Raw genomic sequence first — 13,859 nt, 5'->3', positions numbered from 1 at the left:
TATTAATGGAAGAGCCACAGTAACAGCCACAAGCGTGAACTTTGATTTTCGTTTGTGACGTTGCCGTTTACAGCGCTCAACGTTTGTGACGTCATAAAACTCGTAAATTTGACCTTTGACTACTTGTTGCATTTAGAGGCATTTGAAGATCACAGAATTTAATGGAAAAACACAGTAGAATGTAAATATTTTATTTTATTTCAACCATGTACATGAATATTGTGATTATTCATTTTGTCAATATACACACATAATTATATCCCTCTCACTTGAGAAGTAAATGTTGCTCATGTGTTGTTTTGCTTCTCATGCATGTAGATGCTATAATACCCCTCTAAACACAAAATATTTTATTTCACGAGCCGAGTCTATATAATTATTTCTACTCTAGATATTTTGACAAAAAAAGTTGCAAGAAGCTAGCTACAACATCAATTATTCTGAGATTTAAAAAAATATACTTTTCCATCCGAATTTCCTAAAGGGTCGTCTCAAAATTTATTATTTTTTACTATTCAACCCTATTAAAATTGAACGTAAAAGCCCGAATAGAAATTTTTGCGTATTTATTCGTTAAATTCATTTTTAATTTCTACAAACACTGAAATTTAATGTGTTCATAATTATAAACATGTATGCATCCCTATATATTACATCTATCTTGGTTTCACAAAATATTGATTTGATATTAAGACTTGTGCCACAAACATCATGGACGGTATAATGAGTTTATCATACACGTGGTTAAGTGACATCTTCATGGGTTTTTTGATTCTGACATGATGTGCTGTTGTCTTCTGCTTCAATTCTTCTGTTTCTCGTGGTCTGGCGTAAACGTGGCGTAGATTGGGCCTCTGTGATGATGTCCATCAGGATTCATTTGATGATTCACGGATCTCCATCTTCAACTGTATAAAAAGCTCTTGGGCGGAGCTTTATTCTGTTTCAGCCTTTGACGGACTTTTGATATCCGTGAATCTTCTCCACAAACTTGGTTGCAGCACCATGGAAACCGAGGTAGAATTTCGCTGATTTCAAGATTGCTGACGTGTGGCCTTTCCTAATTGACTTGGTTGTAAAGTCTCGACAAGCTATCTTCAGGTCAGAAAGACTAAACTCAGTGGCTCCACAATAAAGTCCGGTGACGTTTGAAGCGTTAATGTTGACTTTCCCACAGTGCACAAAGGTCACGATCTCCCGGAAATCCTCGAGCTTATACTTGTTTATTTCGATGACAATGTGGTTGCTTGCGGATGGGTTCTGTTTGTTCTCCTTTTTCGACTTCTTTGACATTGGAGACTGTCGCTGAGCTTCAAGAATAAGGCTGTAGAAGATTCGACTTCTTGTGGCCAGAACTGCCTTCATTCCGTAAACCGGAACTCGTTTTTCTCCGACGAGAAACTTGACGTCACAGAGGTGCGGAAGTGAGATGATGTATTGGAGGGTGTTACAGAGTTCTTGCGTGCTTCTGTATTTCATCTCTTCCGGTTCAGCAGTAGATGACCTGTTGTCTGAGTTGGATGTATCCAGCTCCCTGTCAGAGCCCGATTGTTCAGTCGCCGAGTCATAACCGGAGGAACAGCCTGAGAAAAGTAAAGCATTCAACAGTTATTTATCACATAAATTAATATTCACTTTTGCAAAGGCTGTATAGCAAGTGTACTTTTTGAACAAAAAAAGCTGCGTATATTGACCAAGGAATAAAATAGTAATCTTAGCAAAACTTTTAAAAAATGAAATCCTTTACGTACATTCATTGTCATAACCAAAGTCAGACAGATTCAGGACCTCATTGTCCACCAAAGGTAACTGGGAGCTGCACATATCCATGTTCAGGTGTTGATCAGGTATAAATGTTGATGTGTAGTACAACAGAGACTTATAGAAGTTGGTGTGTGTGACGGTTACACCCCATCTTATACCCCCGACGTGTCCAAATCTTCACTAATTGTCAGTCTCAGACTGCTGACATTGAGTCAGAGACGACGGCCATTATACCGTTACCTGTGGACGGTGTCACACCTGTGTCAGGGCTTCCCTGACCGTTAGTCTGCTAATGACTGTTTTGCTAATTGAAACTAATTTTGAGGTGGCGTTATAATTATAGTCTGCCATCGTTCATTTTTAAATTGACAAGAAGAGATCGATTAAAACGGTACACCAATTCTATATCGCCAGTAATAATATGGCCGTTATTTTGCTAATGATAATGATGATTTAATTGTTAGGTTATAATAGGATTGATTTCTGTTTGACATCGATAACATTGATAATTCCAGCGGCCATGAGGTGAATTTCTGACATTGGTATTTGATATTCCAATGATGAAATAGGATCAACAATTGGTTAAGGTTAAAAACTACAAAACTAGAGAATTTAGAGTCATTAAAACAAAAGCTTAGGATGTACATGTAAGTATCTATAGTCGGTTCCAAGTTATTGTTTCCGGAGGGTTTGGACTATTTCAATAAAGATACACGTATATATGAAAGAATTAAAAGAAAAAATTGAAATGGATGAAAAGAAAATATCCAAGACATGAACATTTTTCACTCGGAAAAAAAAATAACAGGAACGAAAACAGAGACGATATTTTACGGAGATTTATAATGGGAAATGTTGATATTTTTTTTATTCAGAAGTCACTCAGAATACCTTGCATAATTTTTATCATTATTCGTCCGGGTACTATTCAATGCAAATCCCTGTAGACTCCTATATTCAACCCTGATAAGCGAGGGGGGGGAGGAGAATTTTTTTTCATATTTCTAAATGTTTAAATCCAGTGGTATTATCATAACGAATAATTCAGCAAAATATAAATTTTGGACAGAGTATAGTTTGTTTATAAAACAAGTCCTCAAATATTAGCACCCGAGTTTCTGACAGAAGCTCACCAATATTCATAGATTGTCTATAGTCTATTTATCACATGTTTATCCCAATATACGGTGGATATCACTCATGGGATAAATTTTTGATATTCCACTGTGTGTTCTTACGCCACGTGACGTCATAGTTAATCATTACGTAGGTTTAGACGGTTGATTGACGTAGAATGAAAAAGTAAATAATTAATTCAGTTGAGGGGTGTTGAGATATAAATTTGAAACATTTAATGTTGCTTCAGTTATTTGTCAAGAATTCATAAAAAAAATGTTCGAAAATGAATGTCTGTTTGTTAAACTTCAAGGAACTTTTTTTCCATGCGTAACGTTGTTGACGTGTTGTAAATAATGTGTTGTGCGGCTCACAATCACAATTTTTACAGAAAAAGTAGGGATTAACAAAATACTTGGTAAAACATGTGATAAAAAGAATCTCTCATGATTTGCGATGGTATATGATTTTTATCCAACTCGTTGTGTGTTTTCTATCCCCTCGCCAAGGCTGGGGGATAGAAAACACACAACTCGTTGGATAAAAATCATATACCATCGCAAATCATGAGAGATCCTATATATACGCAAAGTTTTTTCCCCTCAAAAGTCTGCTCTATTGTGTGAAATTGACGCTGTTTCAACTGTAATACACATCCTTGGATAATGTCGGACAAGTTTCGATGTGATCAATGTATTCATATCTATTAGCCAATGACTTGACAGTTAACCAAAATGGAGTTTGACATATACCTCCCGAAGTCCGAGCTCTTGTTAAAACGTTTCTTTTTTTGATATCATAAATACTTCAGTCACTGGAAAGAGAGACAGACAGACAGACAGACAGACAGACAGGCAAATAGATAGACTGGCAGACAGACAAAAAAGGGGAGAGAGAGCTAACCTATTTATTTATGTTAATTAGTCGCAGTCGTAGATATCAAATAAAAAAAATCGTCATTATGATCTTGCACAAATCTGTATACATTTGTACATGTATTACTGAGTATTAAGTTTAATTTGAAGGTCGTGTTTAGATATTATATATATTGCTTCCGGCGACACTGTCTGTTTTAGGACACAATTGACCTTGATTTTGGCCGTGCTTTTGTCATCTTCTTGGGCGTATCTACTCTTGCATTCAACTATTTCTACTGAAGAGGGTCGGAAACGGGCGGTATATATACCCCCTCTGACTTGTACGATGAAACGCATGATCGGACGAGCGCCGCTTGTCCCGTCGCATTGGCGCACGTTCAATCGTCCGATCATCTGGTCTGTTGTGTAATCCTATCGCATTATATTAAATGACTCGCTTTTATTGTACAACAGTCGCATATAAAAGCAAAATATATTGCAAGATTCAACGTGTTTACATCGTACAACGGTCGCTCTAAATCGCGAGAGTCTCGTAGGAGTACTTTTTCATATGCGATTATTTTTGCAACCATTTACGAACCATATACATGTATATTTTTTCGGTCGCATGAATATCTTGTCGCTTCTGCTCGTGCAGCAATTGAGAAAGGTGTTTTAGTTAATTATAAAGTTACCTGTTCTCTGGTTAGCTAAGTAAGTCTAGTTTCTGTAGTTTGTATAGGCTAAAGTTAATGAATATAATTCAGGTATATATATAAGAGAGTATTCGGTGAGTTTTCTTGAAATTTTTCTTCAATGATCGACTCGCACGAATCATCAAACAAAGATTTTTCTCTTTATATTTACATCTTTCTTTTAACAAATCAATAAATTCTGTAGAGTTTTCTTTTACAGAATGTAATATTAAGAGTTTATAAGTAATTGCATATGTGGTGTTTTTTAAATTGTATCTATTCACAGCAGCTCCTTAAATCTTTCATTTCTGAAGAATATTTGAAATGTCTGTATTTATAGAACTCAATGAATTCTCTATTTTCTTTAACCGCGTGCTTTATTTGCATTCTATTCGCACTTAATTAATATAAGTATCTCGCTTATTGTATTTGGATAAAGGTATACACACAAACCACTCATTTCACTTAAACACTTCATTAATAAGAGAGAGAGAGAGAGAGAGAGAGAGAGAGAGAGAGAGAGAGACAGAGAGAGAATTATAACATGAAGTTATCAGTGCCGGTAGGTGTTGTTAAAAAAAAAGAGTTGGGGTTTTACTTTCAACACAAATGGTTGAATGATTAACTTTCACGAAAAAAAATCATTATCTAATGTACTGGGCAAAAGTTTTGACAGCCCACGATTGTTAACTCACTAATGTAATTTATTGTTATTTTTATAGATGTTACAAAAATGGATCTTTTATACATCCATGGATAAAATGTATACATGATATACTCAACTCGTGCGGGTTGTCTTATATATGGGAAAATCAAACAATATGTAGTTATAACTGGCTTAAGTCAATAGTTACGGAAATATTACAAAATCAATTTGTACAAGATTGGAGAAGTGTAGTAGATAACTCACCAAAATGTATTAATTATAGAATTTTTAAAACAAATCTCAATTTAGGAAAGTACTTGTTGATTTTACCTACAGATCTACGGATCACGTTCACAAAATTACGAACATGTAATCATCGATTCCCCATTGAAACAGGTAGATGGCATAATATTGAAAAACATTTAAGAAAATGTACAATGTGTGATTCTAATAGTATTGGGGATGAATTTCATCATATTTTAGAATGTACACATTTTGTAAACGACAGAAAAAGGTTGTTACCCAAGAGATATTATGAAAACCCAAATATTATAAAATTTAACGAGCTCATGAATACTTTTAATGTAGAAAAACTAAAAAGTTGTCAATATTTATTAAGAAAATCTTCTAAGTCTGTTCTTCCAGAAACCAACTTTAACAACCTATTGTATTGTGATTTTAACCTTTTTTTGTCATTATTACTCCTACTGTACATGTGATCCTTGACTGTATTCGTGTACATTTGTATATACTGATTTTGAACCTCAAATACCAGTGAACTGGTCTTGAGTGAATAAAGAATTGAATTGAATTGAACGTAAACAAACGTACATGGAGGTTGATCCTCAAGGTTATTGTGTTCGTGTTACATCATGCAATATGCTGTTTAGACATTATGTATTTGGTGTTTTACATGTGTGATATTATCAAATCGTTAAAGCGGCTTTGTGCCTCAGTTCAGTCCATGATAAGCGAATATTTTGGACGATGTCAGTTTGATCTAATATTATTACAATAATACATGTAATATATAGCAGTCGACACGATATCTTACAACAACTACATTTGTAGTCAATGAAAGTTGTCAGTTGACAAAACAAGTCAGAAAAAAGTCATTTTAATGATTTCTAATTTACAAGCATAGTGATTGTAATATATATCATTGATTTAACGACAATGAAATTTTTTTGGAGCTTATAAGATTGCTATTTTCTAATCTCTCTCTCTCTCTCTCTCTCTCTCTCTCTCTCTCTCTGTTAAAATTTTGTTAAAGAAAAATTAATGTTTTTCAGGTCTGCCGATGAATTTGCAGAAATATAACCCAATTCATTCATAACCTTATCACAATGTTTTTGTATTTCGGTGACATGTGAAAAGTGTGCTGATTTCCTCCAAACTAGAGACGCCGCCATTGCGTCCCCTTTGTCAGAACAGTACAGGCATTTCCTCACCACTCCCTTCCTCATTGCGATTTGCTTTATTTTGCCCTGAACATTTGGGTGGAATTTCAAATTTACGAATTCAAACAATCCCTCGAATTGGTCCAGAGGGTCACGTACAAGGTCCTCGTATCTTTGGCGATGGAAATTTTGTCGGAAACAACTTTCTTGTTTCGTCACTGCTAAGTCACTGAGTAGGTCCGAACAATGCAATTCACTCGCATTTGCTAAATTACTCTCAGCCACTTGACCAACTTTCATCTGTGAAAATAAAGCTGGTCTGGGGTCCCTCACCAAATGTATGACATACATTTCTGGTAACAGTTTCATTACTTGCGCAATGGCCTCCATTCGTACGGTAATCAACTTGATCGCAAAGGAAGTTGCGCGTTCACATTTCTGTGTAAGCATAGGTATACACTTTTTCCCTAGCAAAGTGTCGTTCCCGCGAACCCCCAGTACACAGTTGTAGAAGTTTTTTAAATGATTATGGTAAAGGAAGTGACTGCTTTTGAAAACGCCAGCAGGCACGTCGTGGAATCTACACAGCAGCAGGTTTCTGATGGCCAAAGCGTGTAGATCGTGTAAGCTGGTTCTATCGTAGAACCTAGCAGATAAAAACATAAACAATCTTTTGTAATCATAAACATTCGAATATATGCACTTGACAATTCACTTTGAGCCAATTTCTAAAGAAAATTAAGTTCGACTCGTGAAGAAACTTTGTTCTTTGTTAATTTATTAAACTATCTGCTTTGGACAATAAAATGGCCTTTTTGAAAAATATCGTGGAATTTCCATGTGTGGCTTTTACTTGTTACATGTGTAAAAATCTGAATTTTTATTTCTTACGCAAAACGTATCTCTATTGCTATAATTTACATCAAAGTGATCGATGCTAGAGAAAATATGCGTGAATCTAAAAGATAAACTGTTGTGTAGGAGTATACCCCTGTCTGAATCTAGAAGATAAACTGTTGGTGGAGAATATATACCTTTGTGTTCCGTTCATGTACGTGATGTTGTTATGTCCTACGTCACCAGACAGGTACTGCATGGGCTCAAACAGGTACAGAGAATCCGGATAGGAACGGAAAACCTCTCCTGTAAATGTAGTACCGCTCCGCATCATGGATACAATGAGTATCAAGGGAATGGTCCGGACTCTGTCTGAGTAAAACATCATGGATACAATGAGTATCAGGGGAATGGTCCGCGGACTCTGAGTAAAACATCATCGATACAATGAGTATCAGGGGAATAGTCCGAACTCTGAGTAAAACATCATGGATACAATGAGTATCAGGGGAATGGTCCGCGGACTCTGAGTAAAACATCATGGATACAATGAGTATCCGGGGAATGGTCCGCGGACTCTGAGTAAAACATCATGGATACAATGAGTATCAGGGGAATGGTCCGCGGACTCTGAGTAAAACATCATGGATACAATGAGTATCAGGGGAATGGTCCGAACTCTGAGTAAAACATCATGGATACAATGAGTATCCGGGGAATGGTCTGGACTCTGAGTAAAACATCATGGATACAATGAGTATCAGGGGGACTCTGAGTAAAACATCATGGATACAATGAGTATCCGGGGAATGGTCCGGACTCTGAGTAAAACATCATGGATACAATGAGTATCAGGGGAATAATCCGAACTCTGAGTAAAACATCATGGATACAATGAGTATCAGGGGAATGGTCCGGACTCTGTCTGAGTAAAACATCATGGATACAATGAGTATCAGTGGAATAGTCCGAACTCTGAGTAAAACATCATGGATACAATGAGTATCAGGGGAATAGTCCGAACTCTGAGTAAAACATCATGGATACAATGAGTATCAGGGGAATGGTCCGAACTCTGAGTAAAACATCATGGATACAATGAGTATCCGGGGAATGGTCCGGACTCTGAGTAAAACATCATGGATACAATGAGTATCAGGGGAATGGTCCGGACTCTGTCTGAGTAAAACATCATGGATACAATGAGTATCAGGGGAATAGTCCGAACTCTGAGTAAAACATCATGGATACAATGAGTATCAGGGGAATAGTCCGGACTCTGAGTAAAACATCATGGATACAATGAGTATCAGGGGAATGGTCCGCGGACTCTGAGTAAAACATCATGGATACAATGAGTATCAGGGGAATAGTCCGAACTCTGAGTAAAACATCATGGATACAATGAGTATCCGGGGAATGGTCCGGACTCTGAGTAAAACATCATGGATACAATGAGTATCAGGGGAATAGTCCGAACTCTGAGTAAAACATCATGGATACAATGAGTATCAGGGGAATGGTCCGAACTCTGAGTAAAACATCATGGATACAATGAGTATCAGGGGAATGGTCCGAACTCTGAGTAAAACATCATGGATACAATGAGTATCAGGGGAATGGTCCGGACTCTGTCTGAGTAAAACTCATCAATTAATAAAGACCAAGAGACGGGACATCATTTGTGAAACCAATGTTAGCTCAACAGAAGCATGAATCACTACAGAGAATTTGTCGGCCTGAATATTAACGGGGGTATTTGCTGCCTGATGTAATATGTAATATACATGTTTACTAAATAAACTGCGTGTTTCATATGATGTGATACATGTTTTAAATCATGTTTTGAAGAGTGCAACGATGTGCATTATGATGATTATTTGCTTTTAAATCGTCGCATTCCATGTGATGTAAACAACGTATATGCTACAGAATGGTTCTTTGAGTGATACGTGTAATTACTGCCCCCCTTGTACCTACCTTTGCCACGATTGTTCTCTTGGTCTATGTGCTTTCTATCAAGGTGAACTTGACTCTCTCCTTGGGATAAGGACCTGCTCCGATTATCTATAATCAATTTCAAAACAGTAAAATAAGCTTGAAGGTAGCGTTGATGCTTTTACGTGAGAGAGAGAGAGAGAGAGAGAGAGAGAGAGAGAGAGAGAGAGAGAGAGAGAGAGAGAGAATGTTTCGCACTACTATTCAAACATGGATCATTCTGAAACGAACCGTGATACTTTTTATCGACCACAGTAGCGTCCTATCTATATGTGGTTCTGTTAGAGAGAGGAAAAGAGACTTGATTTTTATATCTGGATAAAAAAAATTTTTATCTATAACATTTGTAAATCATGAATGAAATGTCAAAAAAATTGAAAAATAAATTAGTATGATTTTGAAAAGAAAATTTCGGGTTTTTTTTCAATTTTTGTAAGATTTGATTAAAAGGTTTTAGTCATTTTTTTCTTGGGGGGGGGGGGGGGCTAGAATTAATGTCTTTGTCTACATGTAATTTGATCGAGTATTTTTGTTTTCAGAAGAGAGAGAGAATAAGATGGATAAAGTGAGATAAAGTTGTCACCTTTGGTTCATTTTAAAGTATGCCATCGTCACGGATTCTAGCTTCCCGTGTTGGGTTACATAACAGAACATGCATGAGATTTTTAACAAAGAAGATGGGTGATTAAGGCGTGTAAACTGCCTATATGAGGATAGATAAGATACTTTAAAATTAAAATATGAACAAATCTCATTATTTCTTTCCAAATTATTGAAAACAATGTATATTTACCATAACATCGATTTATAACTTTTATATATGTTAAATATTTGGAATAGATTTATTTAAACCGGCGTATGCGTGTCAAAACCTTCAAATAGTGTCATTTTTAGAACTTCAATGCCTTTTCTTTTAAAGAGTGGGTCTGGGCTCCATATTTTTGTCATAGTCTAAATAAGATTTAAAGGAAATCAAACAGATTTCAATCAACAAAAACGTGGAGAAATGACCTACTATACTTTAAAAATGTCATTTTGTATCCCAACAATTGAACGTTTTAGAGAAATACTACAAGTCCCTAAATTCGTGGTTGAAGTTGCATATAACATTTAACAATGAAGTTTGTTGTGACTGAAATGGCTCAATGGTTAGAGCACAAGAAGATAAAAAAGAGTACAAGACAATATATTATAGATAATATCATAGGCGCTAGGGTTTTTAAGTTGTGGGTTCGAAACCACCAAAACTTTAAAATGTCATTTTGTATCCCAACAATTGAACGTTTTAGAGAAATACTACAAGCCCCTAAATTCGTGGTTGAAGTTGCATATAGCATTTAACAATGAAGTTTGTTGTGACTGAAATGGCTCAGTGGTTAGAGCACAAGAAGATAAAAAAAGAGCACAACACAATAGATATTATTATACTTTCATGTTAAATACTGAAATCTGATTGGTGACGCAGTTGATAATCCATTCTACTTTCCGCTTCGCGTCGGTTGACAATGGTTTCCTCGGGGTGTCAATTTCAACTGTTACCCTCCCAAACAGGCACTATTTATATAATATTATAGGCGCTAGGGTTTATAAGTTGTGGGTTCGAAACCACCAAAACTTTAAAATTCATTTTTTTTTCTTATCGTTTGTTAAAATATTCAAAACTGAATATAGTTAGAAATTGTGGGAATTTGCGCTATCTTCTTTATACAAGTAAATGCTTATTATCTACATGTACTTATTGTTTCACCTCACCTCTGGACAATTAATTTCGATATAGTTTAAGATTGAAAATATAATTCTACTCGGAGAGATTTTTTTAAAAAAGTTCTCTGCAAATTTTATTTTAAATCGAAAGCAAGAAGTATTAATTGAAATGGTAGGTGTCCATGACATTGATATGCATCCAAACAATGTTTAATTGACTGTGTTTGAAATAGTTATTAGGTGCTTGTATAGAGGTAGCTAGCTATATTTGTTGGACGTTGCCAATATCTACATGAGTTGAATCAACTAAAATCGTTATTGTTTAATGATATAATGGTGATGAAGTAGATCATAAAGACGATGAATAACGTTTCCCCGTGTGTTTTATTATTGTCTTCCTCGTATGATACCTTCTAATTATATACCATTTGTTTTCACACACTTGTATACGTAAATATTGATTCTTTGTCACTTTTCTGCCATCAAAGTCAATGCATGTATGAATGAAGCAGCAAGTCATTACCCGGCGCAATATATATCTTCTTCCCATCAGAAATAGCTGTACTTCAATATCTTATACAAACTTAAAATGAAATCGATACCGAATGGATGAAAGCGTGAACAGGTACTTTGAAACCCGAGCACCTGACGTCATACTGTTTTCTTGAAATGGAAAAAAAAATACAGTTCCTAATATTAGGTCTACTAGGGGTATTACGAGAAAAATATATAACGTCAGGTACCCGTGGCAGAGACAGAGGCTGCGATACATTTTCAAATTCCATAGCTCTGTTGAAATAATATTTGATATGGAGCCTATTTCGGACAGAATTCATATCATATAACAACTAATGCGAAGCTACGTTTAAAAACCAGAAGGCAATTAACGCCAAGGGATGAATGATTTTGAAATGGGACATTTTATTTGATTAATTTGTCTAATGCGTCAACTTCAGTTAAAGATGAGGATTTATTTTTTTCTCCTCTCCGTCAAACTTTGTCATAAACAATAAAACATGAAGTGCGTTGCTATAGCTGACTAACACAATTGATGAGCTTTACCAATCAGGAATTCCTATTTTTATTGATTACTTTGTTGATAAGTGATTGATGGTTTTCAACACATTTTAGTATATTTCAGTGTTCTATTAATTCTTTACTTCGTTCTGTACTTCCAATGACTTCAACATTCTCCCGCACATATCGGAATACAGATTACTAAACAATAAAACACACTTTACTATGAAATTATTTGCGTATTTTAAATCAAGCCTTTAAACAAAAACTGACAGTCGGTACAAAAGTATTTACTTTCAATCAAAGTAAACTTACCAGCATTTTGAAATCTATTCCGACCATTCCCCTCTCCAGTCTCTGAGAGCTGTGTCCCGTACGTATCGGGAACTACGGAGAGTAAAATACACAGTTTTAGTCAAAGAAAGACAGGATTTAATTCTTGAAGAAAGTGTGCACTTAGTTGCTTGAAAAGAATTGGTTATGATTTTCATTGTGAGTCGGAAAGAGTATTGAATATTCCTTTCTTTGGAGCCAAAACAAAGCACAAATTCCATGCACTTAATTCAATTTTGTTATACAGCGTAATAATATTTGTTCTTCAAAAAAAAAAAAAATAAAGATCACAAAGAGCGACGCAAACACCAATTATTTTTTAAGTACTGATTAATTCTATTTAATAAACTATTGATTATTTGGCTAGATCGAAGGAAAACCATGGAAATAAAATGTTTGTTTGGCTGTAAAATCGATAAACCATTTGTTTATTTCTCATTTGGATAGGAAAATATGGTTTACATAATAATATTATTAATGTCGCATAAATTAATTTATATATGTATTCGACGAAAACCTGATTAACTACCTTCTATATACATGTATGTGTTTCGGCATTTTAGGGTAGAAATTTAGAGGTGTTTGAAATACAATATCGGATGTCGACATTAAAATACGTAAAAGCCTGTAAAATCTTTATGAAACAAGTTTCGAACGTTAACTATTATATCAAATGAGCTTTTCCTCAAAAGGAACTAAATTACGAACATGCATGATTTCGGCTATATAAGTTTAACATACCAATATTCTTCTTAATAGAATTGAAGGTGGTAAAGTAAACTTTTTAGACAAACTAAAGTGACCCTATAATAGCTTTCTTATATAAACTTACCATCAGGGAACAAAATCCTCCCATAGTACATGAAAGGTATCGCTAGCAGCACCAAGATAATGATGCTACCGGGGGAACACCGACGGAAGTTGGTGGCCCGTCTACACGGCATGACCCCACAGAATCACGGGAACCTGTTCACTGAAGCAGAGGTAGCGGATCAATGACATGTGCAGTCGCGCACTGTGTGATCTAGTGCCACTGTTCAAATTCATAATTACTACATGAGCACACTTAAAAAGGAATTCATGGGTTCTGAAATCCAATATATCGTTGCTTAAAGTCAATATGTCGTTTCGAAATTTTATAGGCTATATATAATGCAACAACCGGATTGTGAATAAGAAGCGACCTATGTTTCTTTTCTCACTTACTAACTAACTAATTATAGTGGCGTAACTAGGCCTAACGGACAAAATAATTGTAAGTAGTGGGAATTAGGGGCGGGGGGGGGGGGGGGCGGTTGGCAGCCGCCAGAAATGAACACATTTGTCAATTACGACAATATATAGTATATTGTCGCAGTCCTTACTGTAACAATTGTAACTGTTCTTACAGAAAAAACTCAAGATTTGATAAAGGAACCAACCAGCAATGATTTTTTAAAAACTTTGTCTTTTTTCTTTCTTTTGTCATCATAAAATCGAAAATCTAGGAACA

General features: G+C 35.5%; 2 protein-coding genes across 2 annotated transcripts; both read right to left on the bottom strand.

The window, feature by feature from the left end:
- Window positions 1-855: 855 nt before the first annotated feature.
- On the bottom strand, window positions 856-2,042 carry LOC128182860 (serine-enriched protein-like). Its single transcript, XM_052851621.1, has 2 exons — window positions 1,752-2,042; window positions 856-1,583 (listed from the first exon to the last, which is right to left on the bottom strand). The coding sequence occupies exons 1-2, from the start codon at window positions 1,828-1,830 to the stop codon at window positions 946-948; spliced, it is 717 nt and encodes a 238-aa protein (XP_052707581.1). The 5' UTR covers window positions 1,831-2,042; the 3' UTR covers window positions 856-945.
- Window positions 2,043-6,189: 4,147 nt separating this feature from the next.
- On the bottom strand, window positions 6,190-13,389 carry LOC128185738 (carbohydrate sulfotransferase 4-like). Its single transcript, XM_052855381.1, has 5 exons — window positions 13,200-13,389; window positions 12,350-12,421; window positions 9,296-9,382; window positions 7,513-7,687; window positions 6,190-7,124 (listed from the first exon to the last, which is right to left on the bottom strand). Exons 1-5 carry the CDS (start codon window positions 13,309-13,311, stop codon window positions 6,335-6,337), a joined length of 1,236 nt encoding a protein of 411 aa, XP_052711341.1. The 5' UTR covers window positions 13,312-13,389; the 3' UTR covers window positions 6,190-6,334.
- Between the last annotated feature and the right edge of the window lie 470 nt (window positions 13,390-13,859).

The sequence above is a fragment of the Crassostrea angulata genome, chromosome 5, assembly GCF_025612915.1.
Source record: "Crassostrea angulata isolate pt1a10 chromosome 5, ASM2561291v2, whole genome shotgun sequence".
NCBI classification, from domain to species: Eukaryota; Metazoa; Mollusca; class Bivalvia; order Ostreida; family Ostreidae; genus Magallana; species Magallana angulata.
This window is presented reverse-complemented; position numbering and strand designations above follow the sequence as displayed.